The sequence below is a fragment of the Montipora foliosa genome, chromosome 4 (genome assembly GCF_036669935.1).
Source record: "Montipora foliosa isolate CH-2021 chromosome 4, ASM3666993v2, whole genome shotgun sequence".
NCBI classification, from domain to species: Eukaryota; Metazoa; Cnidaria; class Anthozoa; order Scleractinia; family Acroporidae; genus Montipora; species Montipora foliosa.
Genome location: NC_090872.1, coordinates 32,747,720 through 32,771,596, shown reverse-complemented (window position 1 = coordinate 32,771,596; position 23,877 = coordinate 32,747,720). Strand labels below are relative to the sequence as shown.

The window sequence follows — 23,877 nt, the reverse complement described above, 5'->3', positions numbered from 1 at the left end:
GGATACCTCCAAAATAATGAGAAAAAAAAATTGTTTCTCATGACAACTGAGCCACCGAGGCCAATTGCCAGCTAACGGAATATTTAAAGTATTTATCTTGTTACCATTGCTGCTATTTGAATGCTAACCAGAGAGCTAACCGAAGCGCTTTTCAGGCTAACCGGAGAGCTATTTTATGGGTTAACCGGAATGCTAGTCAGGCTAACCGGAGTCCTTTTTAGGCCTAATCTATAAAAAAAAGTTTTGACTGCCGGTCATTTAGTGTTTTTAACACCTTATTCGGTTACCGCCATATAGCCACATCGAAAAAAAAAAGTGTCCGAAAATGTCCCCATTGGACGTATTCTATGTGTCTGGGTATTCGTCAGTGTGGAATCTCAATCGTGAACAACTTTTATATCTTGAATTAAGTTGTAGCTAGCTGTGGATCTAGATGTAAATGCTAACACCCTCAAGTACGGTTTCAATTCCAGGACTGTAAATCTTCTCCTTGCAAAAATGGCGGAACTTGCTCAGTCGTGAACCTTTCATTCAGATGCAGCTGTCCGGCAGGCTACAGCGGTACTCAGTGTGAAAAGAACGACAATGGCTGTCTGCCAGACTCATGCTTAAATGGTGCTACATGTGAGGACACGAGTTACGGCCACATATGCAAATGCGCTCCAGGTTTTGCTGGTATCAGATGCGAAGTTAACATAAATGAGTGTTCGAGTCGCCCATGTCAGAATTACGGAAGTTGTGTTGACCAAATCAATGGGTACAAATGCTACTGCAAACCTTCCTTTACAGGAACAAACTGTGAAACAGGTATCATCTGAAAGTTCCTTGCCTTTAAATAACTCTTACTATCCGAGTTCGATGTCCGTACTGTAAGTTACAGACCGAGTTTTCTCCGGTTGATTTACTTTACGCGTAACGTTAAAGTGCAACAAGTACATGGCAAGCGTAGAAATCCGAAGATCTTTCGAACAGTTTCACAAGTTCGTTTCACGTAAACGAAGTAAAAAGCTTGCCATAAAATGTTGCAATGTAGAATACGGCCAGCTAAATCAGTCGATCATAGCGCGTACTATCTGAAACATATCATAAGAGAGCTTATAAAATAGCTTTCAAAAAAGGCAATACATAGGCAAATCACAAACAGCACACGTGCGGGCAGTATTCACACATGCAATGTTCATTCTCCTCCGTTTTTCTTTCTTTGTTTGCTTTGAGGGATTTTTTGGATGAATCGTTTTATTGCCAATTTATTACTGAATAAGCTTTAATCGGTAAATATATTCCCCTTCGTTCAAGCTCTATATTTTATGCAGCCATCCATCCAGCGATCCATTCCTTTCTTCTTCTGTCCGCTCGTTTATTTATACATTCGATTGTTATTTATCTTCCACCGACTCGTCCATTTACGGTTGGATTCTTCCACTGAGCTGTTCATTCATCCATTCACTCATTCATATTTTAACCTACTCACCCATCCACGTATTCGTTAATTCGTTGTTCTATTGTTCATTATCCATTTTAATGAAAGTTTTTTTTGTTGCATAATTACTTCCGTTTAGAGGTTTCCACTGACTTTGACATGGAGTTTAGTAGAGCGCTAGGTCGTGGGGCTTCAATTGTGGAAAATCGTCAGGAATTGCGAGCTTTCACGGTAGCATTCTGGATGAAAGTTGATGACAGTGAGATTGATCCAGGAACACCTGTATCGTACGCTGTTTCAATTGGAGGTAATCGACGGCTATAACGCGAAAAAAAATTATCTAAAATATTGTCCCCTAACAATAGTTAATAGCGTTGAGGCCCCCCATTTATAATTCCTATTGTCATGGTAAACTGATTTAGTGACTTTTAATTTTTGTATGACTTTGCACAAACAAGACAGCTGCGCGTTTGTTTTTGTAATTCCTTGGGATTTTGCTCGTGGTCATGCCTTAGACAGGCTTCAGAAGTAAGCCACTTCTTGAGACTGAATAAGGGTCTAGTAGTAATTCGAATCTGCGTCGTGTGCTTAGAATAAATTTTATTACGGTTTCTTGAGGAGGGTCAAACATTTGGAGCATGTCAAATCTGGAATTCTTAAAAAAATAACGTGTTGTAATTTTGAAAAACTAAATCAGGGAAATCTTATGTGGGTAATGGTCTCATCGGTAATATAAAACGTTCCTGACATCAACAATATAGAACGTTTTAATTGTTGTTAGATGGCGATGTGGTGGACAACGCCTTGGTAATACACGACTACAACGGTTTTAACATCTGGGTTATGGGAGAAAAAGCGTCAACCGGTGTGCCGGCTACAGACGGCAAGTGGCATCACATCGCATTGACATGGCAGAGCTCAAATGGCACCTGGAAAGTTTACAAGGATGGGAGTAAGCTCAAGCAGAATTCAGACGCTGAACCTTTTCAAAGAGGGCAGGTAAGTTGTTGAAAGAGATGCCAAAAACGGAGTCCGCAAGAAAATGAAAGCGATTTTTACCAAAGTATTTCCAAGCGTGTTTTAAACACACCCATGGAGACCTGAAGGCAGTCACTCGTGACGACATGAAGCCTTCACCTTCATATCGGGATCGGTAAACTGGACGACTTGGCCAGGTCTCCGAGGGTGGGTTTACTGTAACGTTGAAAAACTGACTTTTTTTTTTATTTGCCATCGAAATCGAAAGTTTTTTACTTAATCCATTTTATGAATGCAAAATTTTTGGGGAAAATAAGCCATATCGCTTTTTTTCGTCAACGACCGCTGTCTGAGACTCTCTGGCTATGCAAGAGATATTTTTTTTGCGAAATAGACTGCTCGTCCGAGTGGTTAAGAGCCTGGACATGCTTACTGATGCTATAAAGTTCAAATCCTAACGATTTTAAAAACCTTTTCAACAACAAACGTTTTAAAAACCTCCGAAATTTCTCCTTCTCACGGTTTCTAAAATGATACAAATTGATTGAATGCCTGACTGACTGCTAGATTGCTGCCTATACTTGTTTTTCCTCTAGTAGTGTAGTGTATATGTGTGCATGCTTGTTTTTTTCTTTTTTTTTTTTTCTTTTCTTTCTACTATGATGCAATTTAACAGCTACGAACTATCCCGAAAACGTTTGTTCATTTATTTCATGTTCTGTACCTTCATTTCCTTTCTCCCTCGTTTTGTAATTATGCATGTGAAATAAAGACTTTTGTTGTTGTTGTTGTTGTTGTTGTAATCAAATTTTCAATGATAGGTCATTGCGTCCGGAGGTTTGTTTGTACTTGGACAAGAACAAGACCAAGTTGGTCAAAACTTCAGTGCAAATGAGGCATTCATCGGCAAAATGAGCCAACTGAATATTTGGAACTATGAACTCGGAGCACAAGATATAGCAGACATGGCCAGACACTCTGAAAATATCATTGGAAATGTTGTGGCATGGTCGGACTTCTACGGCCCTGCGGATACCGGTATAGAAAAAATTCAGCCATCAGCCGCCAGGACAGGTAGGCAAAACTGTGTACAGTAACATAAAGTGTTGTCTGTGCTGCGGGTGTCGAAGCCAGCAAAATAAGGCTTGTTGGCTGAAAGTATTTGAAGATGAATTTTACTGATGTCGGTCGGAAATCGTTTCTTCCTTCCTTCCTAAAAAAATTGATTAGGTTTTTTTCCTTCTCACCTACAAGGGTAATGAAGTTTCCAATTCGCCGATGTTTTTGTTATTGTTGTCGTTGATATTCTTGTCAGTACTGGACTAACAATCCTTAATTCGCCTTGTCATACTGCAAGAAAACAGATGTTGGACCAACTGGATCAACAATGACTTACCATCCACCGGTACTGGAGACACTGAAACAAGCTCAGGTGCATGCGCAGGTGCTACTCATTTCGACTGTCAGACTGTGGACGGATTTAACTTGGTTGATGTGGAGTTGAATATGACCACGTGCTCAAACAGTGGTATCACGTGTTTGAATAGTGATCAACGAGCTGATCGAAGCTGTCCTGATTTCAAAGTGCGTTATGTTTGCTCGTGTCCAGGTAAGCCTTAGAGTGATTTTTCGTTTCGTGCTTAAATTCGCAGTACAGGAAACCGCACACGTTTTATCCCTTTACGATGCAGGCAAGGGACACTTGGTGACTCGGAGAGGGATCTAATAACGATCTTTAGTTTTAGAGTATAATCATGCACATCCAAGCTTTGGCAGTCGGATTTTTTTCACACAGGGATGGCGCAGTGGTTAGAGCACTCGCCTCCCAACAACGTAACCCGGGTTCGATTGCCGGTTCCGGTGTCACAGAGTTTTGTGCTCCCCCGTGTAATCTGTTACCCCAAATACTGATCACTGCTGCTGTGTGTTCCCCCTTCGCCATAACGATAAATATGATAGCAGAATATGAATACAGAAAGTATCCTAAATATGCATAAAAGCTTTCATTTAGGCCTAATTAGGCCTAAGGTTAGCTTTTTATGCATGTTTAGGATACTTTCTGTATTCTTATTCTGCTATCATATTTATCGTTATAAGGAAGGGGGAACACACAGCATTAGTGCTCAGTGTTCGGGGGAACAGATAACACGGGGCAACACAAAACGCTGTGACACCGGTTTCATATGTGGGTTGAGTTTGTTGTTGGATCTCCCCTTGCTCAGAGTTGTTTTTCTCTGGGTACTCCGGTTTTCCCCTCTACAGAAAAACCAACACTGCCAAATTCCAATTAGATCCCGAATCCAAGGACACATGTTCAAGGAGTTTCTGAGCGCCCTTAACGGGTTCCGTGGGTAAATAACTTACAATTACAATTACAATTAGTTATACAAAAGTGATATTGGTTCAGAATTTGATGTTTAATAATCGGAGTAAATATTATTTCTTTACAGCGAACACTGCTTGCAACAGCAATCCTTGTGGTGCACACGGTACATGTCAAAGTCTGCCAGTTGGTTATAAGTGCATTTGTAATGGAGGATACGAAGGAAGACATTGTGAAACAGGTAGGAACATCGTAATACCGCCGAGTTTTCATGGACCGACTTCCATTGCGTCAAAATGCATGGTTCCTCCTGGTTTTAGTATGCCACCTAATGGCTTAAATGTATTACGCTTGACTGGGTTCCAAATGCAAAGATTTTTGGCCGTTCAGGTCATTTGTTCTTTTAGTCAGTTTTGAAGAGGTTTAGGCATTCAAATCAGTCTTTGAACGGTTATGTTATTGCATTTTTGAGAAAACCTCCATTAAATAAGCTAATGCATTATCCTTGTATTTTCTTCCTTAAATTTTAAAGTCGTTAAGTGCCCCTGTACTGGTAAGATACCAAATGGTGGGCACAGTGGGAGCCGTTTACCCGGAGGAACGATGACCATCGCGTGCCGTACTGGATTCAAAACGAATGGATCACCTACCTTAAACTGTGTTAACGGGAAATGGGACGCTGCTGTACCACAATGCATTGGTAAGACGACAGTCCATGTCTTGTTTTAGTGTGGCATTAAATTAAAGCAGTTGCTGCTTTTAGACTCGTGTCTCTGCATGGTCGTCGCACGAGCTATCTGCTTACCTTAATTTCTTTGAGCTTTAAATCTTCAAAAACTCTCTTAAAGACATATTGGTAATCACGAAGCTATGTTAATTTTTGCAACGATCGCTGCTGAACTCCTGTCTGACTGTCGGGCTTGGGCCTCTTCTTGTCAAATAATAGATCCATTCGTAGTTCAAGTCAAAGTATCGAATATCACCATAGTAACATCCACATTTACATCTACATTTTATAAAGTCGGTAAAATCCAAGAACATCACATACTACCATGCTCTAAAATGAGTTAATAAATGAATCACCATGCAGGCAAATATAATAAATCCCATACTAAAAATAGAGGAAGCAGCACCATAACCTGGATTTAAGAAAAGTATCTCATAGTAAGCTTCGACGACTTCTCGAATTCACCACTTTTCGCTAGATTGCATTACGTTTAACCAGAATGCCTTGCATTTAGCCAGAATTTACTGCACCGGGAATAATGTAAAAAACAGAAACAGCCTCTAAGTAAGTTAGTGATCGTTGACACTACAGCTGCCCCCGCTGTTAGGGTGAGTTAGAGTGATGTTGTTTTGCTTTCTCTTTTTGTAATTTTGCTGGGTTCCTTATATTGTAATCTGAATAGTATTGGGGCTTTCTTTTAATGATGATGATGACGACGATGGAAGCGTCGGCGTCGGCTGTGGTGGAGATCATGACGATCGTAATCAAACGATGATGAGCGAAGTGGGCTGTATGTTTTTCCTCAGATATTGACGAGTGTACCGAGGGAACATCAGGATGTGGACAAAATTGCGTAAACACTTACGGCAGCTACTTATGCAAGTGCAACGCAGGATATTCACTCAACGCAGACGGAAAGACTTGCTCAGGTTATTAAAAACCCTGTTATTTTGTAAGAAGAGCGACAAACGTGAATCTTTAAATTTGTTCTCTTGCTAAACACTATATTGAAACTTAAGTTACGATTGAATCAAGTAAGAATCAATGACAGTAGGCAGAATACCTGACAAGGAATACCTGACAAGGAAGCTTCAGATCTTTTTTTTTTTCAGTTGTTTGGAACAGAGTCAAATCAAAGCAAACGTTGAACAACGTAGATTATTGCAAAGGTCCTTTTCATCGACGGACATTAGCATTAATAAGAGAACATGTGCTTTTTTTCAGACATCGATGAATGCAATAGAGACAACGGAAACTGCCAGCAGAGTTGTCACAACAGCGTTGGAAGCTACCTCTGCACTTGTGCATCTGGATACACGCTTGCTCCCGATGCTAGATCATGTGCAGGTGTGATTTAACATTAGAAATAGACGGTATTGATGGCCTTCCCGTGGGTGGTTCTTGTTTTCAGGTTGATGATTTGCTGTTCCCTCAGATTTTTGTTTTTACTCCCATTCTTTTATCCAATTTCGCCACGTTTACTCGACCCCAAGAAAACTCTAAATTTACCGTGGTAAGCGATAAACAGGAATTGCCTTATCCTCTCTCGATTCCTTGAAACAATATTTTCGCAGTCCTTGTGGTAAACCGAGATACTTCTTCACACAATGCCTAAAATTTGAAAGGACTCATTGCAATATGAGTGACTCTTACCTTTAGAAGGTTTTAACTCTTTAGCCCCCCAGTATTTTATAGAATACTGGGAGCCTTTCTATCTTATCATCGGTGTTCCATTAGCAAAAGTTTACACGACGCTTTATGCTGCTTGTGACAGATACCAACGAATGCTCCAGTAACGGTGGAAGGGGACCTTGCCAGCACATTTGCGTCAACACATTACTAGGACGCCAATGTCTGTGTAACCCAGGATACACATTGAACGCCGATGGAACACATTGCACAGGTTAGAAGACTCTAATCCTTATCAAATTAATGTCATAATGAACTTTATTTTAAGTGTCAAGTGTATTTGACGCTGAGTCACTAATTGAGTACAGAAATCAGGTCAAATCACAACTGCTGTAATCATGGGTTGCTTTTTGAGGAGAGGATAAGACCGGAGTGCCCGGAGAAAAGCCTCTCGGAGCAGAGTCAATCCACATGAGACGCCAAGTCTGGGAATCGAACCCGGGTGAAATTGATGGGAATGCGAGTGCATACACCCTTTCGCCATCCCTGCTCCTTTCATGTCCAATCTTTCTTCATAGTTTTCTTAGCTGCTCAACTACGTCTTAACGAATTACATCGGGGAAGGTTACCGTGATGCCATTGGCTTTTTTCAAATGTTATTTCCACTGCATTTGTCCTTTGATGCTGCCGATTTCCATGTTCAAATCTTTATGCGCGATCTACTTAGCTGTGCAAGCGCTGTTCCGCTTTGCTTTGTTCCACATCATGACTTACCAAAGCATAATTGTATTTATGTCTTATCGCGAGTAGTTTTAACAAAAACCCACTTTATTTCACCTCCTTATAAATCCAATTATGTCTTCTTCTTTTTTTTAATGTCAACAGCGCTTTCGTGTCCATCCATATCCAATGTTCAAAACGGGAAGATAAATCCTGCAAATCCCGCCACGACTGTTGATAGCACAGTGCGATTTGAATGCAACGTGGGATACATCCTCAAAGGCGCTTCGACTAGAACTTGTTTAGCGGATGGAACGTGGTCTGGAGTTCCCCCTCGTTGTATCTGTAGGCTGTAAATTTTCATATTAATTAAGTACTTTAATTTTTTATGATAGGAGACTGTAGTGCTATTTATTGCCGGATGACATGATGACATGACTTCATTAACATTCTCTTTTCTGTCCTCACTGAACTAAGCGCCGATTGACCTGGCCTTCTTGCGCAAGGATCACACAAATAAGGGAATCTTTCCTGACTTCATTGCCTGGATTTTGCTTCATTGACATACGAGATTGCTCATCGTGCTATTTAAAATTTGACTTCAAAAGTTAAGAGAAGGTGTTAAACTTACTGAATTCTCCAATTTTATAACGCTTTCAGTTTTGATAACGAGCCAGTTGTTAGTTATCAAAAACTACTAAATTCTTGGGTGGACTGCTCAGAGATCATCTGAAATATCGCATTATCTCATTATGCAATGCTCTTTCAAATATGCAGTACTTTATTCTCGGCTGAATTATTCAAAAAGGATTGCCTGGTGTTCCTGAGGCAAAGGATTGAAACAGAGATTTCCCAGTTTACAACAGTGACTCGTATCAGTGACGTGGCGCTTTCACACGATCCAAGTTTAAATATTGAGTCAGCACTTTGAGTTTTCTGGTTTCTCTAGTTTATAACAAATAAATGGTAGCCTTGGATGAATCTAGCTATAACAAACACATCATGAAAGGACACAAAACTTCATTCTTCGTAAAATTCATTTTGTCAAAAAAGGCTTTTAAAGATTAATTTTGAATCGACGAAACCGATTTTCTTGGTACAAGAGGCAGTTTCGAGCACTGAGCTATGTTATTTCTTCCTACTTGTTTATTAGAATACTTCTAAAGGATGGCTTGTAATGTTAATGCTGTCATTACAAATGCCAGATTTTTTCTTCTTAGTGGCGACATGTATTATTCCTGGTGAGCTAAAGGACGGCACAAGAAGCACCTCAGCTAATGTCTACAACACTGTAGTCTCTTATGCGTGCAATTCTGGTTTCCGCTTAGTTGGTTCAGCAACGCGAACTTGTCAGGCTAATGGACAATGGAGCGGGGAACATCCTCGCTGCATAGGTACAGCACTGCTAAATTTACTAGGAATTTATTAGTAATAAGAGGTACGATCGTTTGCCTGAGCACGGCGTAGTCACTTGGGTTGTAGACAGCGACGTTTCGACTGCCTACTGCTGGTCTTGTTCAGGCGAGGTTTACCTGCAGTGAAACCGCGAAACGTTGCGTTCTACAACCTAAGTGACTACATCGTGAGACAAACGATCATACGTCTTATGATTTATTTACCACAGCGATAAACAATGGCGCCCATAACTCGGGAGTATCGATCTCCGCGCGCTAATTTGGCCTTGGCCCATCAGTTCACTGTATGATATTAGAACAAGGGTCCCGCCAAATTATGGCCAATCAGATTTTTTCTGATGACCACAACGCCTCTGATTGCTTTGTTGCCTACGTGTAGCTGAGGGGAGGGTACGGCTACACGTAGGCTAATTGATCTGCAACCACGTAGCCGCACGAGAGATTGCTCAGTGCTTAAAGCAAAAATACCCAGATCATACGAAGAACACAATAACGCTGCTGGTCTTTTCCCCCAAAACGTTTAGCGGTAGCCGTCCTAAAAATGGATAATATAGGGAGCTTACGCAACAGGACGGTTGGAAAACTCAAGGCGGCAAAATGATGAAAAAATGTCGCGCGAGACTGTGCATTCCCAATCTTTCGCGACATTTTTTCGTCATTCTGCCGTCCTGAGTCTTCCAGCCGCCCTTTTTCATAAGCTTCCTATTACCGAAAACTGATGGGCCGAATTCCATCGCAGATCGAGACTTCTGGTGTGTTAGGTATATACTGAGCTGAAATAGTGAATGTTACATTGTTTGACGTTCAGGTGGTGCTAGCTTTACGAGAAAAAAAAAGTCACCCATATATAAGCCGTTCAGCATTCACCAACATGTCTAGGTGTTCACTGATGTGTCTGATTTGACCTTTCCTCAAACCGCAGGATCTAGTGTCATTTATTTCCACACATTTGAAATTTAATACAACTCATCACGTCGATCGTTTCTCGTCCTTGGCGATGTAACTCACATGGACTTTTTAGTGGTTTCATCTCTCTCGAATGACGAGTTAATTAACTTATCAGTCCATGTTCACCCATTATCCTTTTTTCTGCAGCCGCTGACTGTCCAGAGCCCTCAGAACCAAGTAACGGCAAGCTGATTGGCCTGCAGAGGAAAAATGGTGACACGGTTAGATATGAATGTAATGTCGGTTACAATTTGGTCGGACAATCGTTCGTTATTTGCCAGAACAATGCCTGGAGCGCAGCAACGCCGTCTTGCAACAGTACGTATTTATTTATTCATTTATTTATTTATTTATTTATTTATTTATTTATTTATTTATGTACTTACTTATTTATTTACGCCATTAGTACAGTTTCGCCATTCAGATTGTTTAAAGGGACTGTGTAACGAAATTTAGCCGAATTCGGCGACTGGAAGCTGGCAACCAAAAAATAATAATAATTACTCAAAATTATTAATAAAGGCTTGAACAAAACAATAAATACAAAAGGAAGCACGGATGGGCAAAATTGAAGAAGATTAAAATGGATTGTTATTGGGTTTTTTGAAAACTGTTCGGCTTAATCAGTGTCAGTTTTTCAAAGTTCATCTCCGAGTCTGTTGCCGTTTTCTAAGTTAAATTCTGTATGCTCGACAGAATTCTTTTTGTCAAAAGCTCTGATTTGTGTTATTTAATGGCCGTGGCTATGTCACGCAAAAGATGTAATTTCATAACACCCAAAATGCCCAAAAAGTGTTATAAAACACTGCAAAAACCAGTCACAACTGTTGAACAACATAAAGGAAATACAGCAAAAGGAAAGTGAAGCATGGATGGACAAATGCTGCCGATATGATTGAAACGGATTGCATTTAGGTAATCTTAAAAAAAGTCGGCCCGGCGTTTTTTAAATAAGTGGCAAATCGCCTGGATAAGGTTGTTTTTGCTCATAATCGTCTTGTTTGTGATGTAACGATATTTTTATTACCGTTTTCGAGTTTTAAACTCGCTATTAAGCAAACATTTCCTCGAAACACTCTAAAATAACGTGACGTAGCCCCTTTGAGCAACTTCTGGGTTGCATGGCGAGTAGGGGAGAGTAAGTGGTAAAATTACACAAAATGAACTGCAGACGGGTGTCACACAGCCCTTCAAAGCATAATCGAAATAGCTGCTAAAAAAGCATTTATTCTCCAAATGTTTTGGGCGTCACTATTTCGAAACAGTTCAAGTCAGAAACTCCTCTCGGAATAGAGGGCCTCTTAGATACTAATGCTACCTAGGAAAAGAGAGCAAAAGGTAAGAGGGTGGTGCCATGTCACTTCTGCTAAGTTCTGAATTATTAATAAAATGGTTGCACAGGAGGTTTATTTGATTTTTAGACACACTAAACTCAAACTCTGTAAGAAAATGCATTTCCATCTTCGTTACCCTGCAGAAAGAAGCCCAAATACGGCAACAAAAGATAGGCAAAGAGTTTTTAAATTCTGCATAGAGTATTGCAGGCTCATATGCAAGCATGAGTGTTTTTTACTTAACGAAGAACTGAAGGCCAAAATCAGCAATTTTTCCAACATTGTTTTTGGAAAGCCTAACATAAGCAAAGTGAAGTTTGTGGGGTTATTTCTTCTCGTTTTCTGTTATTTTGTTAGAAAATTACGTTCGAAGTTGGGCTTTTCCCTCTGGTTCTGCCTTTTCAGTGCGGGCTCAAAAACTAAATCAGCAGCCTTCTGTGACGTATGATGTGGGGAGCAGGGATTTCTTAATCAAGAGAAACAAGTGCTGCTGCGTATATTTTCTTCGTTGTTTTGCTGTTTCTTCGTGGACTCAGTCTTAACGACAAACATCAGTCAAAACCCGGGTTTTGTATGGGGGCGCTCTCGCATGCCTTCCCCATAAATGATACGACATAAGCTGCAAAAATGACCGCTGACTCCTCCATTCTGAGTCGCAATGCTGATGGCCCACTTTTTTGGGTAGAAAAACAACGGATATGCCAGAGAAAAAGTTGAAAACATTATTGTGCATGGTCTAAAGTGTAAATAAAAAATGCTTATTTTTTTGCGTTCAGTTCCCCTTTAAAACTATAATGAATACGAATATTATGTACGACATTCCTTGATGGCCGGACTAAATATTTAAGTAAGTCTTTATTCATTTCAGAGGTAAATTGTGGGACACCTCCACCTGTAACCAATGGTATCATTACGGGCTCAGACTACACCTACAATGCCAAGATAACATACTCATGTGTCGCCGCCAACTTCAAATTATCTGGTTCACAAGAAAGAACTTGTCAAGCGGATGGAACATGGAGTGGAACCCAGCCATTTTGTCTAGGTAAGGACCTGTTCTCATTAGGCTAAGCTTGCTTGATTAGCACGGACTAGTTCGTATCCGAGAGTTTGCCGTACTACGAAATCTTTTGTACATTCTGAGACCTTCGTTGGAGATGACTGGCTGGATCGGTTGCCAAGGTCCTCGTGCCCATTTCTCGAACGCTCCGGTTACGTTTCGGGCCAACTGGTACAACTGCCATCGGCTTGTTTTTTAAAGCTGGTCTTATCCCAAGGGAAACGGCCATAACAATAAAATCGATAAACGACAACAATGAACAATAAACAGCAAATCTATTCGTTCGAAATTGCGATAAAATACCTCCGAAAAGACAAAAGTGCAACTAACTAAAAACCCGAAAAACTATCACCAAAAAAGTCGCACACGTACTGGCGACGTCCTTTCATAAATTTAAAATGTCCCCGAGTGCGCGCCAATAATAAATCACGCAAAAGTCACGCAATGTCTTCTTCACATGGTCCTTTAAAATGTTTTCAAGATAACTACAGGCAAAATGACTGTGAAAATTGATGACTTGAAACTTCTCCGGTCTAAAGTTACAGAGAAGATTGTGACACCCGAACACTTTTGGGCTTTCGAGAAACGCGCCAAAGTTTCTGCAACCGGGCTTTCTTGGTATCCAGGATCTCGCCTACCTGCTGAAGTGTAATAATTTTGATATGATTATCTCAGGGGCCGAGTTGACCCGATTTCTGACAAAGGCCCGTTTCAAACGCCGTGCTAAAGTCGTGCCGAACTAAATTCAATTTTGCTTGACTGTAGCACGACATTCGCACGACTTGGTTTAAAACGTCGAGCTTAATTACGTATCTACTCAACGTTGAAAGGGAATGTAGAATCATGACGCAGGTTTATTTTGTAAAAAATACCTTCTTATACAAATCACTGCCTCTACAATTCTTGGTATTGGTAAAGATAAGATTCTTCTTAAAATGCCCCTTGCTAACTATGATATCAATCATATCGTTAAGATAACTTTCTTTCCATGTTGCTTTCCTCAAATTTTCCGCCTATTTTCGTCTTCACCCAACGATTCGCTATCTAGTTCGACTTCCAATTTTTCACCAAACTCAGCAGGTGATGAACATTTTGAGCTTATGTCTGTTCCTTCATCCAGACCCAGTCAGCCTCTGAAATATTCCCTTTTTTTTACACTCGTACTCCGGAACTCTTTCTTTACGATCGTGCGTCCCAGTCACAAGAAACCGGTTTGTCCACTTTTGCAATGTAGTTAAAATTTATTTATTTAGTTCGGCACGGCAATAGCACGCCGTTTTAAACCATGACGTGCTAAAGTCGTGTAGCAAATGGTTTCAAACGCCGCGCCGTGCTAGAGCCGTGCCAAAGTTGAACTTAAACAATGAATTTAGTTGGGCACGACTTCAGCGCGGCGTTTGAAACGGGCCTAAGAGCATTTTTACGTGACTATTGTTGACCGGGCCTAGGACTCGATTTCCGAGGTGTTGATTTACCACTTAAAACCTTTGTAAAACTTAATTCAAGATTGCGTGTTGATTCAATTATCAAATTTTCGATTTTTGTTACCGCGCTCTGCATATGAGCTCGGTCTTATATCGTCGCTATAAACAATTAAAAGAGATCGATTGTTTTAGGTAAGCTGGAAAATGAAATGTCATGAAAACTCCGCATTTCGGGTTTCCGGCAAACACTTCTGAAGTTTCTTTTTTAATGCACTTTCAACTTGTTAAACAAGACGCCTATAACGGCGTATCCGTGGGATACAGTGAACTACAACTACGGGTAAACTTTGGAAAATGGCGAGAGATTACCAGAAAGATAAATGTGTACTTTAATTAGAAGTTATTTATTGTAAAAACAGCTGTTAACCCGTTAAGACCGGAGCGGCTAACAGACGAATTGACTGCTAAGATAGCTAAAGTTGAACGAACTCTTTAGAATGGGCATCCTTATCTTGATTGAGTTCGTGCATTTTACTATCTTACATAAACAATACTTATTGTTGTCATCGTCCGCTCAAAACTTTTGCTTGTCATATCGCTTGTCTGATGACAATGTCAATTACAAACATTAGCCTTTAACATGAAACTGTTACGTCATTTCATTTCACGCCATCAGTACATCCAGAATAGTACATCCATGTATACGCCCCCAGGCGTCTTGTTCTAAGTTTAAATGATTGTAAAGGCACTACCGTTCCGGCCTGCAACTTCCATCTAACCCTCTTCCATCAAATGTATGCCTCATCCACTCCAAGAATGAACTAGAAAAGCAAATGTTTGCTCCTTTGCATCAAGCATACTTAACATATACCGTAAATAACCAACGACCTTGTTGATTGTCTTCGTGGCGCACGGCGAAGGTGATTGCTCTTCAGGCGAGACATTAAAGATCGAAGTGCTCTTTTTTTTATTTCAATTTGTTTGTTAAAGGCTTTTTCGTAATATTCTTTTCGCGTTTTTGATTTCTACATAGGAGAAGAATGGCGTTGGAATTCCCAAACGCTGCTTCCTAATAACGATTGTTTACTCAATGACCGAGTGAACACACTGGTTCGATTGATAAATGCTTGGCACAATGGCCGCTTGACAAACTGGTTCGATTCACAAAATGTTTGATACAATGGCCAATAGAACACTCTTGTTTGAATCACAAAGTGTTTTGGGCCGACTGAACAAACTGGTTCCCAAGAAACAGTTCGATTGCCAAGTATTCGGACTATGCAATAATATTTACAGTGGAACACGCAAGAACGAAGCAAGATCTAGAAAAAAACGTAGAAAATTCTCCTTACCTTTAAAGCTTACCGTTCTCAAAGAAAAATCTTCTGTCCACTTTATCAAATACTTTCAGATGTGAGGTTTAATACTGCGTCAATCATCGCGGGCCGATAGGATTCCAAACCAAATGATTGCTCTCATAGTAAAATGAGAACTACGTCTCCGTGGCCGAGTGGTTAAGGGCTATTTCAGAATGCTAGAGAGTTGGGAAATATGTGGGTCTTCTAATCGCCGTAAGGGAGTTTGGAAATACTGAAGGGTTTAAAAGAAGATTTCCCGATCGGAGCTTAATTCAATACCGTGGGGTATGCACATTTGTGACTACGAAAAAAAAAAGAGAATTTGAGTGATTTTATGACGTGTATGCCTGTGACATCCCACGTAATTAATTACATTTCTCAGTTCCAACGCACTATAACAATAGGCCCTCGAGAGGCGCATGTGACTACTGCGAAGATATACAAGGGGAAATATGGAAGAAGTAGAATAGTTGTTTGTTAAATACTATGTTATGCGAATAGCGGTAGCTGAATCACCACAGCTTTCATATCGATAGTTTCTCGACCATCGTTTTTCACTGTACGTCACGCAACCAAAAATAAATTTGAAACAGTTCAATGAAGAAGGCCAAGAACTTGGAAAACTGCAGGAAACAAATTCTTAGGTCTGTGCGGTACTTCCTTTCTGAGATGTTTGTCGTAGCGTTTCATGAAACTTTCATGTATGGAGACTCCAAAGGGCTCCACTAATTAGTATGTGGCGAAACAACAAATGAAATTCTTTTAGACAATCGCTTACTTTTCGCTCACGCGATAAAATACAAGTGTATGTCGGAACACAATTCAATTCCTGGTGATATTCATTGGGATATACATTTTTGCAATCAAATTTGCTTTGTCTCATGGTGTTTACAAAAGGAGACAATTAGGATAATCAAAGTGCTGCGTGTCTTCTGGAAACGGAAGACGTCACGAAATTGAAAACTTGAAAAAAATGTTTATTTTTAAGTCGTCTTCAACCTCCTATAGATAAAAATTACAAATTATCACAGAGCTCTGTATACAAGTCCACGGTAAAATGACAAATCCTCCCCTCCCCCCCCCCCCCGGGAAATCGTCCAACTATGCCTAAGGAACCAAGATTTTTATCATGCTTCTTCGTGTTTAATCTGATTTAATGCTTTTCTGGACAGAGAATTCGTGTGGTAACCCTGGTACACCAGAGAATGGACAGAAGAACGGTGTGAATTACAAGTATTATAATGTTGTCACCTTCACATGCAACTTGGGATACAATCTAATTGGATCCAGCTCCAGGACATGTCAAACGAATGGCAACTGGAATGGAACACAGCCAACCTGTCAACGTATGTCGGTTTGGTTTTTCACGCGAACTCGAGAATTTGCATACAATGTCTTTTAACAATAATCTGTTCATTCGCTCATATTGTAGCCGTAAGGCTAAATTACATGAGGACCCAGCGAAGTATATGCAAAATGGCAAACTATTGAAATATATTGAAGTTATGAATACGTACAGACGATTGGTTATAGCAATTATTCTGATTATGCCCTGTCCTGTCGCACGGGTCTAGACCGCAACGAATAACCATGACCAATACCTGTGTGCTTTGGGGTTAAGTTTTTCAGAAAAACAGAGTCCTTTTGAGCCTATTTGGAAAAAATAAACGGTACTTCGTCTGTTATAGAAAGTGTTAAAAAATTTCCGAGTTCTCTCAAATATCATTGTAATAACTATATGTTTAGACCTTCGATGCTCACCACCATCCCCCCCACCCCCTCTCCCCTTCTCCAACTTCTGAAAGTATATAGTTTATAGTGTGGCGTATTATCTTATTGAATCCTTATTTGCACTGCTTGTCTTGAAGTAGGTCGGATCACCCGTAATGGTCTCTTTTTTCTTTGTCCCTCAGTTATCAATTGTGGTGATCCCGGCACTCCTGCTAATGGCGAAAGATTAGGTTCAGAGTTCGGCTATGACAAGACCATCATCTACGATTGCGTCCCAGGTTACCAGTTATCGGGTACCAGAACTCGAACGTGTCAGCTAGACGGCACATGGTCTGGATCGGTACCCTCTTGCGTTTGTAAGTTACTTTGTTGTCTCATCCACCCTCATAATTTACTAATTATCAGTTTAGAGAGCATAAGATATAAGTCTGTCATATTTGTAAAGAGGTCATTCCATCCGTACGTTTTCAGCCTTCCTTGTGTTGAAAGGTTCCGCTGTAATTTGTTATATTTTGATCCAGCATTTCCGTGTAGAAGAATAGGTTTACCTTGAAATCTTTGATACTGTAATTACAGTTCAAGAGGAAGGGGACCCCACCCTCTGCCCCACACCCAATTTTCACAGCACGTGCATTTGTTTGTTCTCATCTGGTATGACAAGCGACAAGAAGACACCGTAAAAACCTACAAATAAACCGTGAATTACACTCGAAAATAAACAAGCACAAGATCAGTTTTACAGTGGAAAGCTTGTGAAGAAAAATCACCACGAAGGAGGTTCACAAAAGCCAAAAAATTAGCTCCCGCGGCATGCTGGTATATTGCAAGGATCAGCATGGACTCTGTAAAGAGGGAAACTAATGTTGAGGAATAGCATCAACAATAGATGCACACACAATTTTGATATCCAACACGAAGTCTTCGCATTCACCTGTTTCCAACCCCAAGATAAGTGTTTGAGGCTAGCGTTATTTTTATGTAATGGTAAATACAGCGGTTAATCTTCACTTGACACGAGTGGATTTCAAGTTGGGGCGAAGTCAATCTCGTTTCCAGAGTCCGCTTTTCTTTTGGTCAGGACTAAGAACACGGACTCTGGCCATTTCCATGGCAGGAAGTCCGCAAATCAAGGACTTCCGGCTCGTCTACGCACGCTCACAAATTTGAAACAACAGTGGTTGTCAACGGTTACAAAAATGAGCGTTCACTACGACTGCGAATAAAATGGAAGTGGCCACAGTCCGTTTTCTTGGTGCTGACCAAAAGAATAGCGGACTCTGGAGAGGAGATTGCGGCGAAGTGCAAGGGGAACCTTCGTGACGCTTATTAAAATTGGCACGTAACTTACATGGTGACTTACATTTATGGTCATGCCTGAAAGCAAGGTATTAGAATCAATTGTCATTTTAACGTATAATTAACTATTATTCCAAGAGTGCGCGTTGGATATGAGGTGGTAAATAGCAATACCCAGTCTCGTATCAAACAAACGCGAATGGAATAATTGTTTTATTAAATTCCTTAAACGCCAAAAGTTTGGAAGTACGAAATATGAGCGAAAAAAGCGAGAAAATCCGAGCGAAATCGAGAAAACTTGATGAAGATGCGATGTTGCGGAATACCTGTTGGTCAGACAGGCCTCATGGCCAAAAACATTTCTTGCCTTTTTGTGTCCTTCTAAACGTCGGAATTGATTCAAACGTTCTGCAACAAAGGCATTTTTTGGACTTATTCTGAGGTAAATTTCTCTTTCCGGTGAAAAAAAAAGTTAGCTTAGCAACGCTAGCGCAATCAATTGCCATATAAGGTCAAATGAAGGTGTATGAGCTGATAACCGAGATTGAGTGGACCAATCAGAGCACGAGAAATGCATTAACCGAGGTTAAAATTTTAATAATATAGGTAAACCTTTTTAGTATAGTTTAATAATTAAATGGATTGGGGACGTGAGTGATGGTAAAACATAATCTTGTCTGTTTCGTTTAATGCTGTTTACGTTATAAATTTTTTACAAACTTTAAAGAAGCTCTTCATTAAACAGTGAAGACGCAGCTATTCTATTCTGACGCGATTTCATAGCTGTTACTGGAAACCTTTAGCGTGGAGGACTGTTGAATCTCTTACGAACTTCAGAGCATGTGCACCATTGACCTCCAGACTCATTGTGCCTGCCTAGAACAAAGTTGTCATTGCCGTAATCGTAGTAAAATCAAAGTTGTTCCTCGGCGACTATGGACTCTAAAGTCGCTGTTCAAGCTGATATAGATCTAGCAAGTTATTCTAAATGTAATGTATGGGTTTTAACAAAGGACTCTTACTTATCTTCAAAGCTTCGACTTGCGGTGCCTCACTCGTTGGACCATCTGGAACCTTCACCTCGCCAAACAACCCGAGCAGCTACCCTGACAACGCTTACTGCCGCTGGAAGATAAGCGTTCCCGTGAACAAGAAGGTCCTTGTTACATTTAACACATTCAAGACACAGAAAGACAAAGACGTCGTTGAGATCTACGATGGCACCTCTAAATTGCTCATTACCAAGCTGTCAGGCGTTTACAGCAAGGCAATCCCCTTTGCTTCTGAGAGCAACGTTATAGATGTTCGGTTTATATCGGACGGAAGTGAAAACTCTGAGGGATTTTCTGCTTCCTACGAGCAAGTCAGTAAGTAGCAATCATTACATGACACACACTTGACGATTAGCTCGAGTGCGTATTAACGTCATAAATTTATTTGTGGGAAAAGTGTAAATATTCACTCTACTGATTTATTGAGGAACATTGTATGATGTTTCCAACAAGTCATAAATTTTCTTCTAGTCAATCACGCAAAAAATGTAAACTGCTTGATCGGTGTTTTTCGAAATTTTTGATGTTCCTCAAAAAATCATCGATTCCTCATAAACACCAGAGTGAAAAGGAAAACAAATAACCATTTTCTATTTTTCATGCTTTCATGCTTGGGCGTTGATTAAACCACTGTAGGACGCCATTTCGTCCAAATGGGCGCGGTATTTGTTCTGAATAGGATGGCTCTGCGCGTGTGAGAAGTCTGGGGACGAGTTTGGTGTTGGAACGCTGCAACTTCTACAGAGATTCCTGATTTGAGTTTCTCGAAATCTCGGGAGCTTTGAAGGTTACCATGAATGACTATATGACTATTAATTCGAGAAAGCGGTTACATGGGACGAAACTCTGTTTTTTCCTTTCTTTGAAAAAGTTAAAAGCTGTAATCAGACCAGCTTTTCAAAATAAGTTAATCGTATATTTGAATGACATGAATCCTTTCGGAGCTCAAGAAAGACATTTCTTTGGTCATGTACTAAAAAATAGCCCACTTTCGATATATTAAAATTGAGTCCTAAACTAAAGGCATCATCTCGAGGCTCTGAATGTTTATTCCCCAGAACCTCGAGATGATGTCTTTTGTTTAGGGCTGAATTTTAATATATCGGAATTGTTCTATTCGATCGACAGCCAGTTTTAACGTAGAGAATACCAATTCACATAGACATTTGATTCGGGTGCACTTAAAAGTTCCTTTCGTTGCTAGGCATGGCTTTCAAGTTTAATTCTTCAAGGTATTATTTTTCTTGTTCTTGCCAGGCTGCGGTGGTATAATCACACAACTGGGCCAATCAGCAATGTCGCCCAATTACCCGAGTAACTACGATAACAACTTAGTTTGCGTGTGGGTGATAATCCCTGGTCAGCAATTCCAGCTGGAGTTTGAGAAGTTCTACACAGAACCTGCTTATGACTTGCTGAAGGCTTATTCTTCACTCAGCTCTTTTACCTGTAAGTACACAATAGGCTTTGCAGAATAGTCTGTAAGCTGTTATCTACTATGAGAAGCGAGAATTAATGGGTCGTTAAAAATCAGCTTTTTCCAACAAGGAATTCCCTCCTTTCCCTCACAAAAAAGAGAAAAACCAACGAAAAGACCTCCGAGGGTTTAGCAGAAAAGAAGAAAAATATCCGCTGAAGGAGCCACCAACAAGATTCCTCCACTTCGGTATAAACTCGAACCAATTCGAGTTAAATGGACCAATGACCGAAGCTAGTTCCGATGCTCCCGTGACCATTGAGCCGCAGGAGACTCGTGGGTGGGAGGGGGGTCGTTGGGCTGGTTGAGCCACGTAATCTGATAGATAATGCATGTTTCAACCTACTCAGCTTAACAGTCTGTAGCGCTTGAAATTTTCCTTAAAACATTTGTTACTGGACAAAATTAATACAATTCTATTACTTTATTCTCTCGTTCTGCAGTAAAATGCGAATATACTGGAGAGAATAAACCAAATATTATTTATAAATACTTCTTGAGAATTAATTTTCTCTTTCAGTTGCCGATCTTATTTTCGACCTTGATGATGAGAGGGTTTCTCAGAATATCCGGCAAGTCCCTGGAGGTGTTATGTACCTCAAATTTACAACAAACGACCGGAACACCTATCCAGGATTCAAGGCAACTGTCAGGAAGTTTCAAGTTATTGTTGGAAAGTAATCTTGAACCCCCAAAAACAAAGGTTATCTCGCTATGTTGAACATGTCATCGGAAGTAAGACTTCTGAATTAAAGTTTGAATGATTATGGAAGCAATGTTGTGAATAAATTAACTGTAACCACCTCAAAGTTGAGTGAATAATTGAATTATAAAGCTAAAAGCCAGAGAGAATTTTCGCGTTCCTTTGGCAGCAAATAGTGTCACTACCACGACTTAACATATCCAATTTGTTGACTGGAATTAGTGTATACTGCGAGACGTCGTCTTGTAGTTCTCTAATCCTACGCGGCAGTTGGAAAACAACGTACGTGCAAATATTGGGTAAATATTCTCGCGCTACCACCTCACGCGGCGTGGGTTCAGGCTTCAAAGGGTGATCACGGTCCTAGCGTTCTCGTGGCGTACGGAAAGAAAGAGGCTATTCTCAGTCTAGAACTTGTGGAGGGTCGAAGTACATTTATTAGTCACGCCTCGCTTGGCTTTTCAGGACTAGAATACTGTTTTGGAGGGACTGTCAGACTGCTTGCCCCGCAGTTAAGATCGGTTTTTCGGTTTTTGTGCCAAAAGATTTCGGTTTTGGTGTTCATTGCGGTTTGCGGATTTTTCGCATTTTAGTATCTGTTTTTCGGTTTTCGTAGAAAGTATGAGCGGTTTTTCGGTTTTGTTATCCGATGTGCTTTTTGGGTTTTCCTATTTTGTCCTATTTGGGTTCCAGTTTCTCTTAGATTTAAGCGGCAATTGGTCTCGAATAGAGGTTCTCCCACCTTGGGAGAAACTCCCACCCTGGTCAGAGTTTTTCTCTGTCCTTGTGTGGGCCCAGTTCCATCAGTAGGGCTAAAGCTCACATGGTTCATATGGGATAGAAATCTAGCACTTTACGTTACACTACTCTCTCTCCAGTTCACACCCAGATTGGTCTCCTTTCGGGGTTTAATGTAAAATTTCCGTTGAGCAACCCTCCCCTTTTTATATGGGAGTCCTCCCCTGGGAGGCGGTGAGGTTCAATATTCGACTGCTGTTTTAAGTAAGTATCTGTTCATTGCCACATTTAACCTTTGAGCAAGTTCCTGCTGCCATATAAAACAAGGAACAAATTGTACCGGTTCGCTTACGCAGTGCAATCGCATGTTTTAGACCAAGATTAAACATTCCATTCGAATCTCCAAACTGTCAGTCAGGTCTTAGTTATCAAATAGAAACGTTCAATTAGAGATTTTCGATTGAAGTTTCCAGAGCTATAGCTTTTTGCTATTGCAAAATTGCAATTCTAGAGAGGACTTGTGTGCAAATTCTCCTCAGTTAACTTGGCTCCATTACCAGCTGCTTTACGGAAAATTAGCCCACGAAGTCCGGGCTCGAGAGAGCGGCAGAAATAAAGTCTATGATTTTAGCCGATACTAAAAGATGTGAAGGCTTTAGACAAGTCCATGACATTCACAAATACTTTGATTAAATAAACTGTTAGTGTAGTTTGCTCTGTATGCCCCACTTGTCACAATTGTATCGGTTTTCTGACGGTTTTGTAAGAGGCTGAGAAGTCTTTTGACGCCGGTTATTCCTGTTCATTATGCTCGTGCTTGCTTGCTCATTAAAAAAAAAAAAAACGACAAGCCGCTAGCGAAGGGGGTTTAGTTTCACGGTAATGGCGGTCGGTCATGTAATTCCCGGTCTCATATTACTTTTCAACTTTTCACTTGTTTTCCACAAACACGAAACTCCCAGTGACTTTGAATCAATCTATAACTTTGAAAAATATCACGGACAGTCGATCTTCGATCCAGTCGAGTATTTCTGTACAGAAATCTACTCTCTGCCTTGGGATGAATACGGTAGCCATATTGGATTCAAGGGAGAGTGTATTTGAGGGTGAGCGAAGATGGAGAAAAACCAAATTGTTGTCAGATCTGATTATCTTTAAGTATAAGAAAAACCACGTGACTTATCTCATGAATCAGGCTAGACAAGTGTTTTATACTAAGTTTATAGATGAGAATAGTGTTGATCAAGGAAGGCTATTTCGAGCCACCAAGAGACTCCTTGCGAGAACGGATGAGTTATCTTTTCCTGACTATCATGAAAAAACGGGCCTCGCTAATGACATCAATGACTTTATTGTACGTAAGATTACCAGAATCCGTGCAGACATTAGGGCCGTTTATACGAGAGAAAATAAGCCGCGGCTAACTCTGGCCGCGGCTTACGTAAGCCGCGAAAGGAACTATTTATACGAGTATAATTATAAACTCCCAGGCCAGGATAAGACGCGGCTTGAGAAAGCCGTGAACGTAGATTTTGTACCATTTA

At 40.4% G+C, this 23,877-nt stretch overlaps 1 protein-coding gene across 1 annotated transcript in view; it reads left to right on the top strand.

The window, feature by feature from the left end:
• The window catches only part of LOC138000650 (sushi, von Willebrand factor type A, EGF and pentraxin domain-containing protein 1-like), a 66,135-nt gene extending 44,478 nt beyond the window's left edge, over nt 1-21,657 (top strand). The window contains exons 17-35 of the mRNA XM_068847210.1: nt 474-807; nt 1,560-1,727; nt 2,202-2,419; nt 3,220-3,472; nt 3,756-4,007; nt 4,849-4,962; nt 5,254-5,421; nt 6,255-6,377; nt 6,673-6,795; nt 7,223-7,351; nt 7,963-8,142; nt 9,018-9,191; nt 10,308-10,478; nt 12,363-12,539; nt 16,509-16,682; nt 17,250-17,423; nt 19,398-19,730; nt 20,673-20,864; nt 21,413-21,657. Coding sequence (XP_068703311.1) covers nt 474-807; nt 1,560-1,727; nt 2,202-2,419; nt 3,220-3,472; nt 3,756-4,007; nt 4,849-4,962; nt 5,254-5,421; nt 6,255-6,377; nt 6,673-6,795; nt 7,223-7,351; nt 7,963-8,142; nt 9,018-9,191; nt 10,308-10,478; nt 12,363-12,539; nt 16,509-16,682; nt 17,250-17,423; nt 19,398-19,730; nt 20,673-20,864; nt 21,413-21,573 — 3,618 coding nt within the window. The 3' untranslated portion in view covers nt 21,574-21,657. The remainder of the gene's footprint in view (nt 1-473; nt 808-1,559; nt 1,728-2,201; nt 2,420-3,219; nt 3,473-3,755; nt 4,008-4,848; nt 4,963-5,253; nt 5,422-6,254; nt 6,378-6,672; nt 6,796-7,222; nt 7,352-7,962; nt 8,143-9,017; nt 9,192-10,307; nt 10,479-12,362; nt 12,540-16,508; nt 16,683-17,249; nt 17,424-19,397; nt 19,731-20,672; nt 20,865-21,412) is intronic.
• Nucleotides 21,658-23,877: the final 2,220 nt, after the last annotated feature.